Source organism: Phoca vitulina, unplaced genomic scaffold (genome assembly GCF_004348235.1).
Source record: "Phoca vitulina isolate PV1807 unplaced genomic scaffold, GSC_HSeal_1.0 scaffold70, whole genome shotgun sequence".
Taxonomy (NCBI): Eukaryota; Metazoa; Chordata; class Mammalia; order Carnivora; family Phocidae; genus Phoca; species Phoca vitulina.
The window spans coordinates 5190079-5211036 of record NW_022589773.1 but is presented as its reverse complement, the minus strand read 5'-3'; the positions used below and the strand labels follow the sequence as shown (position 1 = coordinate 5211036).

Genomic DNA, 20958 nt, shown 5'->3' with positions numbered 1-20958 from the left:
CAGAGTGGTGGGCATCCTCCTGGCTATGGTGGAGGTTTGCAGTGATCCCTTAGAAAGATTAGAGGGAAAGTAGGGAAAATAATCTGTGCCCCCTTCCCTCAGCAATTCTCTGAGAAGAGAGAAGGGCAGAGATGAACGCAGGAGAGGATGGCCTGGTGGGTGTTGGCATGAAGCTGCTGCTTTCTCTTTTAAGTACTTTCAATTACTATTTTTTAATACAGAAAGCCCCAAGGGAGAAAACACTAAATAGTCCATAATGCTTCCAATTGATTGAAACTGTAATTTTTATTCTCGTTAACAAAATTTTCAAAAAATGAAACATAGAATTGCCGTATGACCCAGCAATTCCGCTTCTCTGTATACACCCCAAATAATTGAAAACAATATATTCAGAAAAAACTTGCACACAAATGTTCATAGCAGCATTATTTACAATAACCAAAGGTGGGAACAACTCAAATGTCCATCAACTGATGAGCAGATGAAAAAAGGCGGTACATCCATACAATGGAACATTATTCAGCTGTGAAAAGGAATGAAGTACTGATGCATACCACAGCATGATGAATCTCAAAAACATTTATGCTGAGTGGAAGGAGCCAGATGCAAGGACAAGGTCAATGCACAGAGACAGAAGGCAGATTAATGGTTGCCAAGCACTGGGGGAAGGGAGGACAGAGCCTATTTAATGGGTATCGTGTTTTCTTTTAGGTAATGGAAATGTTCTGTAACTAGATAGAGGTCATGGTTGTACAACATTATAAATGTATTAAATGCCACTGAATTATATACTTTAAAATGGTTAATTTTATCTGATGTGAATTTTACTTCAATTTTAAAAAGTAATCTAAGATTAGGAAATGTAAAACATACAGAAATATACAAAATTATAGGTGAAAGCCTCCTCTCTCCTTTACCCCCAGCCAGGTTGCTCTTTCCAGGGATGACCACTGCCAAGTGCTGATTTTATTCTTTGAGTTGGGATGGTGGGAGGGATAATGCACATTCATCTCCATATCTACCCCACCACCCTTTAAGAACATCAGGTAGAGCATCTTAGCTCATCTGATTTTCTTTTTCATGACTTAGAGATTGTTCTACACAAGCACATACAGATTTATGACATTGACTGAAAGGGCTGCCCAGCCTTGTGTTGAGAGGACAGATCGAGCTAATTGCTTATGGAGAGCAGCTTTGCTTGTCTATGATTTTCCATCAGGAGACACAGAGCTGCAATGGAGATCCCAAAATTGTATGCTCATTACCTTTACAAGTATATCTGTAGGGCACATATCTTGCTGAAGTTGCTGGGTCAAAGAGTATGAGCATTTCACATGCTGATGTTACCAAATACTCTTCCAGAAAAGTTGCATCAGTTTATACTCTCTGGCTAAATAGTCCAGAAGAGTACCCATTTCCTTGTGTCCCTGCCAGTGCAGATATGGTGAATCTTTTTAAATTTTTGTCCATCTGATGGTAAAAAAGTGAACCTTGTGGCTTGATTTGCACATGTTTAATTATGGTTTATGTCATACAGCTTTCCTTGTATTTATTGAGCACCTACTTTTGTCTTAGTAAATTGCTTATTTCTGTTCTTAGCAAATATTTAATTAGTATTATTTGTCTTTTTCTTCTTGCCTTGTATAAGTGCTTAGTAAATGAAGGAAACTAGCCTTTTATCTGTTATTCATGTTAGAAATATGTGTAGACTTTCAGCTTTTGATTCCGTAGAGGTGTTTACAATTTTATGTTATCAAATTTATCTTTCTTTATATCTAATGGGTGTTGTGTACCAAATTATAAATTAATGTACTCATGTTTTCTTCTTCTGTGCTGTCCAATACAATAGCTATTAGCCATATGTGGCTATTTAAATTTAAAATACTTGCCAGTAAATAACATGTAAAATTGTGTTTTCATCTACACCTGTCTCGTTACCAGAGCTCAACAGCCACACGTGGTCAGTGGCTGCTATATGGGACGTTGGTGATAAAAACTGTTTTCATCACCACAGAGAACTTCATTGGACAGGCTTATTCTAAATTATTTGTGATTTTCTCCTTTTAACTCTCTCCATCTTGAAATAATTTGGCTGTAAAGAATAAGGTAGGGATCCTATACACCTCTTCTCTAAGCAGCTAGCCCAGCGCTGCTCATTAATAGTCCTCTCCCACGCTGATTGAAAGGTCCTGTTCAGAATAAACGAAATTCTCGTCTATCTTTAGGCCCAGGACTGGGCTCTATTCTGATCTACTTGTCAGCGTTTGCATTTCTTCTTTGTATATGTAAATATTGTTAGTTCAATGTGTGCTCTTAGATTTGGTAGAGATACTCTTTTCCTTGTTCTTCATTTTCACAAATGTTCCTGTTTTCTTTGCTAGAAAATTTTGATACCAGTTCTTTCAAGTTTCTTCCCCACAAAGTCTGTTGATATTTTCTAAGAGTTTTATAGTCTTACCTCTTAATGTGTAGGTCTTCCATCCACTTTGAGTTAATTTGTCATGTGGTATAAGGTAAGTTTTTAGTCTATTTTTAAAATTGGGTTATTCATCTTTTTATCATAAAATTGTAAATTCATTTTTTTATTATGTTATGTTAATCACCATACATTACATCATTAGTTTTTGATGTAGTGTTCCATGATTCATGGTTTGCGTATAACACCCAGTGCTCCATGCAATACGTGCCCTCTTTAATACCCATCACCAGGCTAACCCATCCCCCACCCCCCGCCCCTCTAGGACCCTCAGTTTGTTTCTCAGAGTCCATAGTCTGTCATGGTTCGTCTCCCCCTCCGATTTCCCCCCCATCATTTTTCCCTTCCTGCTATCTTCTTCTTCTTCTTCTTTTTTTTTTTTTTAACATATAATGTATTATTTGTTTCAGAGGTACAGGTCTGTGATTCAACAGTCTTACACAATTCACAGCACTCACCGTAGCACACACCCTCCCCAATGTCTATCACCCAGCCACCCCATGCCTCCCACCCCCTGAGTGGTGGGGGGTAAATTCATTTATTTTTATTCATTTATGTATGCTAGTCTCCCCCTTCAGTTGGTGAGTTCCTTGGGGGCAGAGACTGTCTTCCCGTTTCTGGCATCCTCAGGGCCTGGCCTGGTGCCAGGCATAAATAAGATGCTAAAAAAATTATTTATTGAGCTGAGTTTACACACAATTTGTGAACAGTACTACTTTTGCATTCCACCTAATATTCAGGGTTTGGAATCACCTACACCGCCTGCTTTTATTGCAATTCAATCCTTTTTTTGGGGGTGTGTGTGTGTGTGAATATCTCTTGCTTGTCTAATCCAAACCTAAATGCTGCTGATGTCTCCTTCTTCCCTTAGAAGCCTTTAATAGTTACTTTCCTTTGCAAACCTCCTAAGGCAGGATATGTGGGTAAGGGAGTATGTAATCCAGGTGAACATCTTGTCTCTTCTCTCTCTGCCTTCTAGGATGGCAGTGCTCCCTATGGGGCCAGGTACGTGGGCTCTATGGTAGCCGATGTGCACCGCACCCTGGTCTATGGAGGGATCTTCCTGTACCCGGCGAACCAGAAAAGTCCTAAGGGCAAGGTAATTCTCATTTGTCCCCTGGCTGTATCAGTCAGTAAGCCAGTTGGAGTTCCCTTTCTCTTCATGCCTGCTTTTTGGCTACTGCTCTGTCCTTTTCACATCTGTTTGTGAGTGGGCAGGTGGAAGAGAAAAGCGGTGTATTTCCCGTTAATGAATTTTGAGGCTGTGGTAGAAGCTGAAGTTGTTATTGGCAATTTTCACTGGCCTTGGAATTCCCTGGCCTCATGCCCATCATTCACTATAAGTCAGCTGTGTTCATCTACTGTTTTCTATGTCCTGCACCTGACTCGTAGCTTCAGCATCACCTGATTCTGGATGATAGACCCTTTGAGAATCTAATGAAAGGTATGGATCCACTTCCCAGGAAAAAAAATGCACATAAACATACATATTACATACGTTTTTAGGGAGTTCACGGATGACCTGAAGTCTACCCATGAATCCTCTAGAGAGTTCCCAAACTCCAGAATAAGAGTTTCTGGTCAGAACTTATTTAGTACTTCTGGAAAGGTAGCTCCTGGGTGATCTTACTGCAACTTTATGACACAAACCCTAAAATACTTATATGATCAGATGGGAATCTTATGATCCAAATGCATCTATCTTGAATAGACCCTCCCATGGAAACCTCTCTGATTTTTAGCCAATCATAGAAATCGTAGGTAAGTAGACAAATCAAAACAAACATCTACTGTACTCTCAGACACACCAACAACTGGCCACATGTATGTTTGTCTCCCAGCGTGTGCAGTTTGAATTATTGGAATGCCAGACTCAAAGCCATGATAAGAAATCTAAGAGCACATGAGACCAGAGGGAAGATTTTTGTGTCAGGAATTTCTCTTCATGTGAGTGTTGAGCTTAGGTATATTATAACTTTCGGAAGTAAGAATCACAGCCAAGTCTTCATGATGGGTGCTGGCACGGGGTAGTAAATGAGATCTAGAAAATGAGGGAATGCCTACATAGAACCACTCTTGCTGCCTACTCAGTTCCAACACAGAAAATGTTAGGCTATTTCTTAATAATTGTTAAAATGATTTACAACGAGTCAGAAAATATGCCCATGTAATTATAGAGACATTTCCATAAGTACATATAATTCCATGTATAGATCTATATATTCATAGCACCATCACCACCATCCCTATTGAAAGTATCATTGGCTCCTGAACTCTGTGTTTTAGCTTTTGTGGTCTCTGTGAGCGCATCGGTGTGTGTTTTGGGGCTGGGGTAGATGTGTATGCCTTTTCTCCTATGTGTGCTTGTCTCTGTATATCTGTTTAGATTTTAATTGCAGAAAAAAAGTAGATCACATGGACTGCAGGTCAAAGCAACATGAAGACCTGTACATTGTGTTTTGAGATGAATTTACTACAAGGGCAACTTTAGGTGAAAGGCAGCCTTGGCTCAAAGACAAACTTTATGTGAGGATGTTGTGCTTTTTTCTTTTTCTTTTAAGTATCTGAATCAACATAGTACAAACAAAGGCTACTTAATTATAGTCTGAGTCTTTGTCTGACATCCCAAACCCCTCATCGTCAAGCACCCAGAGCAAGGAAAAGGGGAAGAAAGAGCCGAGTTCTAGAAGCTGACAGGTAGCTGTCCAGGACCGATTGGCCTCCAGTGTCCCTCCTGTGGATGATCAGGGACAAAACTAGCAGATCCAAGTGTGTCCACACCCACTGGGGCTTCTTTGTACCCTGCCAGGACACCCACTGCTCCAAGAGCTGGAGGTCTAGGGTGAGGGTAGTGTATATTGTTTTACCAAAATGGCAGTATGCCCCCTGGAGTCTTAACTTACTCTCTCCTGAATGCCTGGCTCTCTAACCTAGACCAGAGATATTTCGTTTTTCACCATGAAATAACAATGATTCAGAAATTAGCACAAGATATGACTGCTTCTCAAAGAGTTTCAAATGATCTTCAGAATGGATTTGAAGAAAAGAATGGGAAAGAAAAGTTTGCAGAAAGCTGGCTCAACCACTTTGTAAGCTGATTACAGAAAGGAACTTGTTTTCTCTTAAATACAGATTTTATACCTATTGGGAAGGAAGGGGAAGATAGTATGATACTGAGTTAGAACATGCAGCCGGACTGTCACCCTGAATCTAATGTGATGTGCATGTGTGTCTGGTGGGGGTTGGGGTGGTCAGGAGGGAATCACAGCATAATCACCGAAATAGGCCTTAAAAAGGCACTGGGTCCAGCCCATTTCAATGTAATTCCCCAGCCACTCCCTGGAGGCAGGGCAGACGCCTGCTAGTTCCCATAGTGCCTGGTAGAAAAAGCAGGCCTTCCTCAGGAGAGGCTCATTCCTGGGTCCACGGGCACAACCTGGAAAGCAGAGCACAGGCTGACCTTACCCTCCCAGCCTGCCCATTTCTGCCTTCCACTGGGAGCCCTTGGGCAAGGGACAGAGTAGCCTTGTTGGGACACTTCCCTTGTGTCAGACATTACTGGGAAGGGAGATGCCACAGTGGCCAGCCCAGACAGCCTCTGTCCCTGCCCTCAAGGGCAACCCTCAGTGTGACAAACTGAAGAGGACCGCGCAGGAGGCTACAGCAGTGCGAACAGTGGACATTAACTCAGTCTTGGGGGCCAAGAGAAAAGGCCGTTTAAACCCCAGCAAACTACCTGGTCAAGCTGACACTTGAGATGTGGGGTTCTGCCACATGATGTCGAACACTGAGGTTATCCTGAGAGGCCACCTAGTACTCTCCAGGTGACCTTCCATCTCATCTAAGCTGGACTCCTCGCTAGCCATAAGACCTCACATACAGAGGCTCCTGACCAGGCCTCAGCATCCGTTTGCCTCACTGCTGAACCAACAGCAAACAAGTGTCTCGATCTCATCCTCCCAAGGGAGGAGGCAGGCCTCTCATAAACACAAAGGTCACAAGACAGCTAGAGACTGACCAGCGGTGCCCCAAAGACAAGGCGATGAACCCAGTGTATTCATGCTAAGAAGACACTGAAGTTCAGCTCCCGGAATTCCCCAGCAAGGTTTAGGGGTGTGGCTTCGGGATTTTTGGCCCCCTGCAGAGCTTGTCCACCTGACTCTTTTTCTCCCACAGCTTCGGCTCCTGTACGAGTGCAATCCTGTGGCCTATATCATAGAGCAGGCTGGCGGCCTGGCGACCACGGGCACCCAGCCCGTGCTGGACGTGAAGCCGGAGTCCATTCACCAACGAGTCCCCCTCGTTCTGGGGTCCCCGGATGATGTGAAGGAATACCTCACCTGTGTACAGAAAAGCCAGGCAGGCAGGTAGTGGGTTTCACCCTGAACGCTGCCTTTTCTTTGTCTTGTCCTTCTATTAAGGGCCCTAAAGGAACGATCATTGTAAACAGTGGTGATGAGTAACAAAAGGCAAAGCCCCCCTGAATCCCCCAAAGAAGAGCCGAAGTGACGTGCTCCGCACAGCTCTAGAAGCCAGAGGCGATTCTGTGCTCAGTGGGAAGGGCTCAAAATAAAAACCCACATGGGAAAAGAACAACTTTGATCTGTCTTCTCTTATGAACAGCGGCTAATAGGGTTAGAGTTCCAAGTCTCAGCCAGGGAATCCGCAGCTATGGACTTTGGGGCATAAAGTTTAGAGATCAGTTAAGAATTTGTCTTGGTTGGCTTAAAATTTGAACTTAGTGGAGACTGTTTCCAAGAGAGCAGAGTACTAGGGGGACCCTGAACTTGCTTTGTTTCGAGTATAACTAGACTAACCTTGAACTATTTTGAAAAACTAGGAACAGGATCAGAGGAGTATGGAAACAATCTGCACATTTTGAACGAGTGAATTTGACAGAAGCATGGTTCGCAGCCCTGAATTGGGGGATTGGGAAGCCATGGGGCGGGGAAGAGGAGTAAGCCCGGTTTGCGGGGCAAAGTCAGCAGGGTCAGAGGGGTGCGTAGAGAGTAGAAAACCTCTTAACTTTTTGCTCTGAGCCACAATAGGCTTGAACCTCTACGCATGGCCAATAGTCGCTTTTCTGGGACTGGCTGTGGGCAGTGCAGAGGCTGGAGCGGATCTCGGATAACATCACTGCTGCATTTTGCTGTCAGCCACAATAGAAGTAAGCCTCTGTGATGGCTCTTCTAGGGCAAGGGGAGTACGGGATTGAGTTAAGTGCAGAAGGCTGATAGCCTGGCTCCAGCTTTTTGGTCAGTGTTACAATAAACTCTAGCTTCTGCACATGCACTGTGCAAAGGCTTTTCATGGACTGATCGGTGCTGGGCACACCCTGATCCTCCCTGCCTGGGGACAGCAGTGGGTATGCACACCTTACCAGGGCCTTTAAAACTTGGAGTTTTGAATCCCAGCCACTGGCCAGAGATAAAATACAGGAGATCTGTGGCTCTGGGCATGCCAGTGACCTGGATGCAGACAGGTCAGGGCAGGAGATTGGTGAGGGCCTGGGCCACAGGAGACTGCTCGATTTTCTGGGAGGGCTTCCTGAGCAGCGGCTGCTGGGAGTTCTGCCCCCCAGGGACAAAGGGATGAGGTGACACCATATTCTACCTTCTCCACCATGACGGCCTCTTCCTGCCCACCAGCACAGACTCCAGAGAGAAACACAGAGCCTCGGGTTGAGGCTTGAATCCCCTACAGTAAAGCCTACTCCCTGACCTGGTAGGAGCATCCTTCTGAGGGCAAGTCAGCTTGTGAGCCAGCACAGCAGGCCTTTCCCTCAGAAGATAAACACAAACCCCAGCATGTACTGAGTCTACTGATTAAACTCCAAAACATCAGCTTCCAGCTTAACTTCACAAACAAATCAAAGCATACCTACTTAAAGGAACAAACATCCCCCACTACAAACAAGGAGGAACTCTGTAGAGGAAGGACCAGTGGGAAAGAGCAGCCAAAACACAACAGCAGAGTGTACAGAGCATACACCAGAATCACTTCCTGAAGATGTTGTTGTTGTTGATTATTATTGCTGGTTTTTTTCCTTTCTTTCTTTCTTTTTCTTTCTCTTTCTTTCCTCCTTTCCTTTCTGAACAAAATTACTAGAAGGAGAAGTTCACAACAAAAGAAAGAAGCAGAGGTAATACTCTCTGCCATAGATTTAATCGATATGGATATAAGTAAGATGTTGGAGCTAGAACTCAGAATAATGATTATAAAGATACTAGCTGGGGTTGAAAAAAGCATAAAAGACACTAAAGAATCCCTTAGGGTAGAAATAACAGAACTAAAATCTAATCAGGTCGAAATAAAAAGTGTTATTACTGAGATCAGTAAAAAATGGAGGCTCTAACTGCTAGGGTAAATGAGGCAGAAGGTCAGTGATATAGAAGACAAAATGATGGAAAGTAAGGAAGCTGAGAAAAAGAGAAAAAAACTACAGGATCATGAGGGGAGGCTTCGAGAAATCAGTGATACCATAAAGTTCAATAATATTCGAATAATAGGGGTCCCAGAAGATGAAGAAAGAGAGAGAGGGAGAGAGAGAGGGACAGAAGTTTTATTTGAACAAATTACACCTGAGAATTTCCCTGATCTGGGGAAGGAAACAAGCATTCAAGTCCAGGAGGCCCAGAGAACTGTCCTCAAAATCAATAAAAATAGATCAATACCCTGACATATAATAGTGAAGCTTGCAAATTTCAGAGATAAAGATAAAATCCTGAAAGAACCTTGAGACGAGAGGTCCTTAACCTACAAGGGTAGAAACATTAGATTGGCAGAAGACCTATCCACAGAGACATGGCTGGTCAGAAAGTACTGACATGATATATTCAGGGTGCTAAATGAGAAAAACATGCAGCCAAGAATACTTTGTCCAGCAAGGCTGTCATTCAGAATGGAAGGAGAGATAAAGAGCTTCCAGGACAAACAGAAACTAAAGCAATTTGTGATCACTAAACCAGCCCTGCAAGGAATGTTTAAGGGAATCCTGTAAGCAAGGAGAGAGCCCCAAAATAACATAGACCAGAAAGGCATAGAGACAATATACAGAAACAGTGACTTTACAGGTAATACAGTGGCACTCAATTCATATCTTTCAATAGTTACCCTGAATGTAAATGAGCTAAATGCCCCAGTCAAAAGACATAGGGTATCAGATTGGATAAGAAAGCAGGACCATCAATATGCTGTCTGCAAGAGACTGATTTTAGATCCAAAGACACCTCCAGATTGAAAGTGAGGGGGTGGAAAACTATCATGCTAATGGACACCAAAAGAAAGCTGGGGTGGCAATCCTTATAGCAGACAAATTAGATTTTAAACCAAAGACTGTAATAAGACACGAGGAAGGATACTATATCATACTTAAAGGGTCTATCAAGAAGATCTAACAATTATAAATATTTATGCCCCTAACATGGGAGCAGCCAATTATATAAACCAATCAATAACAAAATTAAAGAAGCACATTGATAATAATACAATGATAGTAGGGGACTTTAACACCCCCCTCACTGAAATGGACAGACCATCTAAGCCAAAGATCAACAAGGAAACAAGGGCTTTGAATGACACACTGGACCAGATGGACTTCACAGAAACATTCAGAGTATTCCATCCTAAAGGAACAGAATACACATTCTTCTCGAGTGCACATGGAACATTCTCCAGGATAGATCACATCCTGGGTCACAAATCAGGTCTCAACAGGTACCAAAAGACTGGGATCATTCCCTGCATATTTTCAGACCACATGCTGTGAAACTGGAACTCAATCACAAGAGGAAATTTGGAAAGAACTCAAATACATGGAGGCTAAAGAACATCCTACTAAAGAGAGAATGGGTCAACCAGGAAACTAAAGAAGAATTTTAAAAATTCATGGAAACAAATGAAAATGAAAACACAACTGTTCAAAATCTTTGGGATGCAGCAGAGGCAGTCCTAAGAAGGAAGTACATAGCAATACAAGTCTTTCTCAAGAAACAAGAAAAGTCTCAAATACACAACCTAACCTTACACCTGAAGGAGCTGGAGAAGCAAATAAAGCCTAAGCCAAGCAAGAGAAGAGAAATAATAAAGATCAGAACAGAAATCAATGAAATAGAAACCAAAAGAGCAGTAGAACAGATCAATGAAACTAGGAGCTGGGTCTTTGAAAGAATGCATAAGATCAGTAAACTCCTGGCCAGACTTATCAAAAAGAAAAGAGAAAGGACCTAAATAAATAATAACATGAATGAAAGAGGAGAAATCACAACCAACACCAAAGAAATACAAACAATTATAAGAACATATTATGAGCAACTATATGCCAACAAATTTAGGCAATCTGGAAGAAATGGATGCATTCCTAGAAACATACAAACTACAAAAACTGAAACAGGAAGAAGTAGAAAACCTGAACAAACCCATTACCACTAAGGAAATTGAAGCAGTAACCAAAAAATCTCCCAACAAACAAGAGCCCAGGGCCAGATGGCTTCCCAGGGGAACTCTACCAAACATTTAAAGAAGAATTAATACCTATTCTTCTGAAACTGTTTCAAAAAATAGAAATGGAAGGAAAACTTCCAAACTTGTTCTATGAGGCCAGCATTACCTTGATCCAAAAACCAGACAAAGACCCCACCAAAAAGGAGAATTACAGACCAATATCCCTGGTGAACATGGATGCCAAAATTCTCACCAAGATACTAGCCAATAGGATCCAACAGTACATTAAAAGGATTATTCACCACAACCAAGTGGGATTTATTCCTGGGCTGCAAAGTTGGTTCAACATCCACAAATCAATGAATGTGATACACTACATTAATAAAAGAAAGAACAAGAACCATATGATCCTCTCAGTTGATGTAGAAAAAGCATTTGAGGAGGAGAGTCCAAGATGGCGGAGGAGTAGGAGACCTTAATTTCGTCTAGTCCCAGGAATTCAGCTAGATAGCTATCAAATCATTCTGACCACCTGCGAACTCAACCAGAGATCTAAGAAAAGAATAGCTGCAGCTCTACAGATAGAAAAGTGACCACTTTCTGCAAGGTAGGAGGTGTGGAGAAATGAATCAGAAGTGATATATGGGAAGATAGACTGCGGGTGGAGGGAGCCTCCGTCAGCCGCTACTGGCAAGTGATAGAGCAGCAGAGCACAAAATCAGAACTTAGAAGTCTGCTCTGGTGAGGGACATGGCTCAGGCTGCTAAGCAGGGGTGGAACCCTAGCTGGGACAGTGTGGTCTCAGGACCCTCAGGGTCACAGGAAGACCAGGGGTGCTTGAGTGCAACAGAGTTCCCAGGCATCAGAGTGGGGAAGCTGGCTTTAAAGAGCGTCCAGGAGTGGGTTGTCAGCTCGGGGCTGCCATAAACTGTGAACCGAGGCATAGCTGGGCCACTGCTCTATGAGCTGGGGCCCAACAAGTGGCAGAACTGGCGAGACCCCCCTCCTCCCCTGGGAGGAGCGGCACGGGAGTGCGCCGCAGGGATCTGCAGTGTTTGGAGACTCAAAACAGGGTTGTGTGCTTGAGATAGAAGTGCTCGGTCACAGGCTGGGTGAACAAGGAGTGTGGCTGGAGACCAGGGAGACAGGAGTGATTGACTGCTTTTCTCTGAGGGCTCACTGAGGAGTGGGACCCCTAGCTTTTGGCTCAGGGGCTAGAGATTGGGAGGCTGCCATTTTCATTCTCATCCACTAAAGCTGCTAGTTATTAGCCAATAGGATCCAACAGTACATTAAAAGGATTATTCACCATGACCAAGTGGGATTTATTCCTGGGACGCACGGTTGGTTCAACATCTGCAAATCAATCAATGTGATACAATACATTAATAAGGGAAAGGACAGGAACCATATGATACTCTCAATAGATGCAGAAAAAGCATTTGACAAAATACCAGCATTCTTTCTTGATTAAATCTCTTCACAGTGTAGGGATAGAAGGAACATACCTCAATATCATAAAAGCCATCTATGAAAAGCCCACAGCAAATATCATTCTCAATGGGGAAAAACTGAGAGCTTTTCCCCTAGGTCAGGAACACGGCAGGGATGTCCACTATCACCACTGTTGTTCAACATAGTACTAGAAGTCCTGGCTTCAGCAATCAGACAACAAAAAGAAATAAAATCCAAATCAACATCCGAATCAGCAAAGATAAGTCAAACTCTCACTCTTTGCAGATGACATGATACTCTATGTGGAAAACCCAAAAAACTCTACCCCCAAATTTCTAAAACTCATACAGGAATTCAGCAAAGTGGGAGGATATAAAATCAATGCACAGAAATCAGTTGCATTCCTATACACTAACAATGAGACAGAAGAAAGAGAAATTAAGGAGTTGATCCCATTTACAATTGCACCCAAAACCATAAGATACCTAGGATAAACCTAACCAAAGAGGCAGAGGATCTGTACTCAGAAAACTATAGAACACTCATGAAAGAAATTGAGGAAGACAAAAGGAAATGGAAAAACGCTCCATGCTCATGGATTGGAAGAACAAATATTGTGAAAACGTCTATGCTATCTAGAGCAATCTACACATTCAATGCAGTCCCTATCAAAACACCATCAACTTTTTTTTACAGAGCTGGAACAAATAATCCTAAAATTTGTATGGGACCAGAAAAGACCCCGAATAGCCAGAGGAATGTTGAAAAAGAAAAGCAAACCTGGCGGCATCACAATTCCGGACTTCCAGCTCTATTACAAAGCTGTCATCATCAAGACAGTATGGTACTGGCACAAAAACAGACACATGGATCAGGGGAACAGAATAGAGAGCCCAGAAATGGAATGGTCAACTAATCTTCAACAAAAGCAAGAATGAATATCCAATAGAAAAAAAACAGTCTCTTCAACAAATGGTGTTAGGAAAATTGGACAGCCAAATGCAGCAGTATGAAACTGGACCATTTCCTCACACCATACACAAAAATAGACTCAAAATGGATGAAAGACCTAAATGTGAGACGAATCCATTAAAATCCTAGAGGAGAACATAGGCAGCAACCTCTTTGACCTTGGCAGCAACTTCTTGCTAGACATATCTCCAAAGGCAAGGAAACAAAGGCAAAAATGAACTATTGGGACTTCATCAAGATAAAAAGCTTTTGCACAGCAAAGGAAACAGTCGACAAAACCAAAAAGAAACCAACAGAATGGGAGAAGATATTTGCAAATGACCTATCAGATAAAGGGCAAGTATCCAAAATCTATAAAGAACTTATCAAACTCAACACCCCAAGAATAAATAATCCAATCAAGAAATGGGCAGAAGACATGAACAGACATTTTTCCAAAGAAGACATCCAAATGGCCAACAGACACATGAAAAAGTGCTTAACACCACTTGGCATCAGGGAAATACAAATCAAAACCCCCATACGATATACCACCTCATACCAGTCAGAATGGCTAAAATTAACAAGTCAGGAAACACCAGGTATTGGCGAGGATGCGGAGAAAGGGGAACCCTCCTACACTGTTGGTGGGAATGCAAGCTGGTGCAGCCACTCTGGAAAACAGTATGGAGTTTCCTCAAAAAGTTGAAAATAGAGTTACCATAGGATCCAGCAATTGCACTACTGGGTATTTACCCAAAAGGTACAAATGTAGTGAACTGAAGGGGCACCTGTACCCCAATGTTTATAGCAGCAATGTCCACAATAACCAAACTATGGAAAGACCCCAGATGTCCATCGACAGATGAATGGATAAAGAAGGTGTGGTATAGGGATGCCTGGGTGTCTCAGTTGGTTAAGCATCTGCCTTTGGCTCAGGTCATGATCCCAGTGTCCTGGGATCGAGTTCCGTGTCGGGTTCCCTGCTGGGTGGGGAGCCTGCTTCTCCCTCTTCCTTTGCCACCCCCCACCCCAGCTTGTGCCTTCTCTCTCGGTCAAATAAATAAATAAATAAATAAATAAAATCTTCATTAAAAAAAAGATGTGGTGTGTATATATATATACAATGGAATTTTACTCAGCTATCAAAAAAATGAAATCTTGCTATTTGCTGGGATGTGGATGGAACTAGAGGGTATTATGCTAAGCGAAATAAATCAATCAGAGAAAGACAATTATCATATGCTCTCACTGATATGAGGAATTTAAGAAACAAAACAGAGGAGCATAGGGGAAGTAAGGAAAAAAATGAAACATGACGAAATCAGGGAAGGAGACAAACCATAAGAGACTCTTAATCATAGGAAACAAACTATGGGTGCTGGAGGGGAGAGAGGTAGAGGGATGGGGTAACTGGGTGATGGGCATTAAGGAGGGCACGTGATGTGATGAACACTGGGTGTTATATACAATGGATTAACTAATGAACTCTACCTCTGAAACTACTAATACACTATATGTTAATTGTGTTACTTGTATTTATTTATTATTTTTTTTTAAATTTATTTATTTGAGAGAGAGAGAGAGTTAGCGTGAGGCCACCCCCCAGCTCTGCAGACACAGACTTCTCCCCAGGGATGTGTTTAGGATCCACATGAGAGGGTCTTACAGAGGGTGCTCCCCGCAGGGCATGTCAGGAAATGGGTAGAGGTGATTTTTTTAATTTCACAATGAATGGGGGAGGGGAGGCAATGACATGAGCTGCTTGGGGTCCTCATGTCTCCAAGGACAGGAAGTCCTACCCACCCCAAAATATGAATTTTACTCTGGTGGTTTCCTCCAGATGACATGAGTTATAATTACCCATAAGTCCATTGTCTTGGCCTTCTCTGCAGGTCCTGCCTGCTCCCTGTGACAAGCTAGCAGGGCGTTAGCACCTGGCTCAGGGGCACAGGGTAGGGCAAGGCCAGAATGCAAACGTCCAGCTCCTACCTCGTTCCCTCTTGGACAGAAAGCCAGGGAGTTCTGGGAAATTCCCAGCACTCTATTCATAATTACCGCTGCTTGCTTTTTCTGTGCCGGGCACTCTGCTGGTTCTTTCCATTTGGTTTTCTCTGATCTGCTCAAGTCCCTGTGTGGTGAGGGTCCCAGTTTCCACCTTACAGATGAAGCCCAGGTTCCAGGAGGCCCACTGACCGACCACTCAGCTGGTGAGGGGCAGATTCAGGATGTAAACCTCGTCCTTCTGATTCCAAAGGTCAAACTTTCCATGACACTGGCAGGCCTTTCTTTTGGGAGCCTGAACAGTGTCTCTTAGGGCCAAGTGTTTTGCAAACTGTAAAGCGCTGCATAACTGTAGGACATTTGGTTGATGGTGGTTTTCCTGTCATTTGAAAGGCTCTATGATGGACAGTACCTTTGTCACTGAGGGTCCTCTCCCTGTGTAACATGCCGATCCCGGGTCTCCGAGAGAAACGCTGTGGCCAGAAGACCCCGAAAGACAGACACTACTCAAGGCTCAGATTTCTTCCAACCAGGACAGTGGTCCCCAAACTTGGCTGCACGCCGGAATCACCGGGAGCGCTTACAACCGCAGTGTCCGGGCCGCGCCCAGACTCAGGGAAGCAGAGCGTCCGGAAGGGAGTGGGCGCGTGCAGCCCGCAGGAGATCTTAGAGACCCCGGGGTTCCAGTGTGCGGGGAGGTTTGGGAACCGCTAACCTGAGGCCTTTCTCACCATGTCAGTGAGGATCCAGGCAGTTTGGCACGAATCCCTGGTTGGGGTGTGGTGTCTGACAAGATCCCCGATTCTCCCCAGAGCAAACTAGAAGCCCTCCCCTGCCCCTGGAGACGTCTGGGGACGCCAAGGGAGAGCGAGATGGGCAGGCTAGGAGGGCCACCCGGGGGCGACCGGGGTGGAGGAGGGGACAGGCTCCTTGGATTGACTGTAGGCTCCGGGCAAGGAGGTGTGGTTATGGACACAGCCGCACTGTCAGCGCCCAGAGGCTCCGCTGTGCCTGGGGGGCCATGTGCTATCTCTTAATCCACAGCTCTGGTCCCCCTGAGCCCCGCGAGAATGGCCGGCCCGGCTCCTTTCCCCGGGACAGATGTCCCCGGGGGCACGTTTCTATCACTCCAACAGCAGGCCGTGGGTGCGCCTTAGACACCGGCCCGTGGCGCTGTCGTCTCCTGAAAATGCAGGACAGGAAGGGCCGAGCCACCGGGCAGGACGCAGGAGCGGGGGGCCCGTGTGGACGCTGGCTGCCTCCATGTGCAGCCGCTCCGGGGCCGGGGGGGGTCCCCCCCACACTGCTTGTCCGGCAGCCACACACGTCCGCGCTCTGTGGCCAGTGGAGGGTCGTGGCTGGCGCACTGGGGGGCTGCGGCAGGAAGGACATGCCCGGAGCAGAGGGGAGTGGGTGTCCAGGGGGAGCGCTGCAGGGGAGGCGGCCTGCTGTCCCCCCGGGGAGGAGCTCAGGGGCAGGGGTGGCCCCTTCACCGGGCCTGCCGCTTGTCACCACTAGGGGTCGGCAGTCAGCAAAATCCACGATTTCCCGCTATGATTGCACGGTGTCCCCGTGAAACTACTATTTTCATGATGCTGTACACAAAGTCTATTCTGACCCTTAGTCGCGCAATGAGAACCCGGTGCGGCGCAGCAGAACCTGTCGCGCAGCAATCTGGTCTGCTCTGGGCAAGCACGAGCCCGCCGGGCACTAGGCAAGTCTCCTGACCATGGCCCTTGTGACACAGGGTTCAGGCTCAGGCACTGGACAAACTCATTCTTCTGAAACCCCGTAGCCTCTGTCAGGCTTGGACTAACAGTCTGCATAGAAACTGAAAAGTGGACTATGTTGGGACTGAGAGTTGAGTCACTTTGTTTTCTCCCTTACATTTTTTTGCCAAGTGTCCTGCTTTTATAATCAGAGAAACAAGTATATTCAAGAATAAGTGTTCCCGCTTTCCTCCTTCCCCTTGGATATTCCGTTGTCCGTGTCCTCAGTCCGTGAGTGTGACCAGCCAGCCAGGACCTCTGCCTGCCCCCCTGTCTTCCCTCCTGCGCTCCGAGCAAGCGGGGGAGGAGTGGGCTGTGTACCTTACCTGCGGCAGCTCGGGCGCTGTGTAGACCGCCCTCAGGCGCCTGGAGGAGGGAGCCGTGGGGTCACATCTCACCTGCGTTCAACCCAAGCCCCGTGCTCCTGGGGCCGGGCTCTCCTCCTGCACAAGAGATTGCTGGCACCACGCCTGACCATTCTAGTAACACCATTTGGCACGGCCTGGGTAGGATTCGTGCCCAGAGGGCTTGGGCTTTGAGTTCAGCGAGCTCTGTACTGAGCAAATCGTGGGGCCTCAGCCTAGAACAGTTGCCCTTTGCTGCGGGAATGCACACACCTCAGGTGGAGGAGAGTGGGGCGTGGGGAAGGAGTTCCCCACCCGGGACTGAGAAACTACAATCTGAGCGCACTTGGCTGATGCGACCAAAATGTCCTAACCTATTAGAGAGACTCTGGCATTTTCTTTTAATGTTTGTTAACCTTAATCCTTGTTAGTATCCGAGTAGAAGTGGAAGTTAAGGTGATTCCACTGGAATCACAGGACAAGCCTAAGGAGAACGTATAAACCTCAGTTCCCCAGATGCATCAACCCTCTGCCACTTCCTTCCATTTTCTATGGATTAATCAGCCTTTTTCATACTCACCCATGACCGTAACCCAGACTTTGGGCATAATTACTCTCCACACTATCAAGAACTATCATATTCCTTTATTCTTCTTTAAAAAATGTGATTTAGAGCCCCTCAATGCAAAATCTAGTCCTTTCATTCATGGAGCCTCTCCTTCTCCCCATGGCTGAGCGAGGGTCCTGGGGTTTTATAACAATTTGTGTTTTTGCAGCCCTTAGTCATCCCAGGACGTGTGATCTGGCCCCTCCTTGCCCATGGCTGTGCCTGGGCAGCCTCCGGAGCCCACCCTCTCTAGACCAGGCTCGCACAGCATGAGTGAGAGCAGGCTATGCCCTGAGCCTTTGAGAAACCGCTGCCCCTCTCCCAGGGTCGGGGAGATGCTTCTCCGCTCTTCCTCCCACTCCACGAGGCAATGGACACTTCATCCTTGATGACAGCAACTTCGTAGGAGGAATTCTCTCTCCCTGGGATTAGGAAATCTTTTTTTTCTCTTTTTTCCTCAAAGTTTGGCTTTCAGGGTCCTGTGGACTCAGGAATTCTAATTGGGATGTCAAGTCCTGAACAGTTTCTCTTTTTCCTCTTTGCATTCCTGCTGTTGAAATCCTGATTGTCCGTGAAACAAGGATGTCCCTGGCCGAGGAGGGGACATGTCCCTGGAAATGGAGCACAAACAGGAAAAGAACACTTACATATTCAGAAAGTATCACTCCCTTTGCCTCACACAGGTCTGCAGGTGGCTACAGGGCCCCCTCAGAATCTAAATACAGTCTGCCCACAGCCCTGCTCTAGAGGAAATAACTGAGGAGTGGGGGGTCTTCTGCTGGGGTAGAGGGTGGTGGTTCCTGCAGGGAGAGGAGAGGATCTCCCCAGAAGTCAGTGCACAACCACAGAGCACAGGAGACACTTTCCAGAAATGTTTCCGTGGACACAGTGGCAGCGGGTTGGGGACTATGCCTGGGGTAATGACGTGGGGCCCAGGGAGGAGTGTGGTCCCTTGGTTGCTATTACCCAGGACGGTAGCATGAAGCATTAACTGTTGTCCTCTGCAATTCCCTTCAATGATCTTTCCTGAGGGCCAGCCTTCAATCTCGGGTCTGGCCCAGCCCTGCGTGCTGCCTTGTCTGGAGTAACAGCTCCCGAGATCAAACCCTGGCTCCCTGCTTACCAGCCGGGGAAGCTGCCAGACTTCTCCAAGCTTCAGTTCCTTCGTCTGGAACATGGGATAAGGGGTGTTATGGTGCACAGAGGCCATCATCCAAAGCAGAGTGTGAATGTATCCCAGTTGTCCACTGGCTTCAAGAGCCCACAGGAGGTTGACTGGGATTTTGGTTGCATGTTTTTTCCATTTTGCTTTTATTTCATTTCATTTCATTTTTTAGAAAGTACACTCCCTAGAGTTTTCACAATGATTACTTGTTTTGTTTTTTAACTAAAAAAATAAGAAAAAGTAACAGAAGAAGCTGCTGGAAGGACAATGCCCAACGTCCCTCTGAGAATCCTTGAACACAGCCACTACTATGTGGTTCATTAACACTCTAATGGGAGGAGACAAGCCAGGACAGTGATGCGTTATTGTCCCATCCCTGGGAGCATGGCATGGGACTGTGTGACACTGTTGTTCATGAGCCAGGTAACTGGTTTGGTTAATTGTTCCCCTTGGTAGTGAAACATTCACATTCTTTACTTTTACAACAAATCCTTGCATTCCCATTAGATTATGGATAGGTCCCGGACATAGAGACTGAAGTTTTAAGGTAATCATTTAGTCATGTCTTCTGACAATTCCAATTTACCAGGAGCATCTGGAGAGTGAACCCACCGGAAGTCTCCAAAGTTGCTTTTGGCTTGGTTTTCTGAAAACATGCAAGAGAAGAGGGGGAAGAACTCCAGCTTCCCAGATGGATCATGGATTAGCAAAGTTCACCAAGGCCAGGCCTGAACACAGCACTGCATTTTGCCAACATTCCGCCCACAGATGCCCTATTTCAGTGTATCGTGTGCATTTGGGAGCTCAACAAGCAGGGGGAAGCCAGGGGCGAATGCCATGATGATGGAAGCTGGTTTGGTTGAGAGACTCCAAGGTCCCCTTAGTCCTTGACTCTCCATCCAACCTGGAGCACAGAGCGCCCTGAGGCAACATGTTGGAATGGCTCCAGCTGAGAGTTGTGGTCTCATTTTCCTAATCCTCTGTCCATCTCTGCTATGACCTCAGGTGCTCGGCCCTCCCTAGACCTCAAGGCCTTGTCACATGTTCTATTATTTTTCTGTGTTGTCTGATAATTCTATAATCTTCAGTGATATATCTAAAAGTATGATCCCAACAAGGGTGTTTTGATGGTTTAAGGGCCCTCCAGATCCAAATTCCAGAGCATCATTAAGAATAATAGTAGTAGTTGGGGCGCCTGGGTGGCTCATTCGTTAAGTGTCTGTCTTCGGCTCAGGTCATGATCCCAGGGTCCTGGGATCGAGCCCCGCATCGGGCTCTCTGCTCAGTGGGGAGTCTGCTTCTCCCTCTCCCTCTGCCTGCCGCTCTGCCTACTTGTGCTCTCTCTCTGTGTCAAATAAATAAATAAAATCTTTAAAAAAAAAAAAAAGAATAATAGTAGTAGCTACATGCTAGGGACGGTACACTAACCACTACATAACGTATCCTCTGTAATCCTCACGATACCCTCAGAAGTAGGCATCTTTTTCATCAGTCTTAAATATTACCCGGTGCTCATTACAATACATACCCTCCCCAATGTCCATCACTCAGTTATCCCATCTGCCCACCCCCCTCCCCTCCAGCAACACTCAGTTTGTTTCCTTTGATTAAGAGTTTCTTATGGTTTGTCTCCTTCTCTGGTTTTGTCTTGTTTCCTTTTTTCCTCTCTTCCCCTATGGTCCTCTGCCTTGTTTCTTAAATTCCAGATATCAGTGAGATCATACGATAATTGTCTTTCTCTGATT

The 20958-nt window shown here is 45.3% G+C and overlaps 1 protein-coding gene across 1 annotated transcript in view; it reads left to right on the top strand.

The window, feature by feature from the left end:
• FBP2 (fructose-bisphosphatase 2) overlaps positions 1-7001 on the top strand; it is a 30431-nt gene extending 23430 nt beyond the window's left edge. Inside the window, exons 6-7 of the mRNA XM_032392937.1 lie at positions 3456-3575; positions 6653-7001. Of these exons, the coding sequence (XP_032248828.1) occupies positions 3456-3575; positions 6653-6847 (315 nt within the window). The 3' untranslated portion in view covers positions 6848-7001. The remainder of the gene's footprint in view (positions 1-3455; positions 3576-6652) is intronic.
• The last annotated feature ends 13957 nt before the right edge of the window (positions 7002-20958 follow it).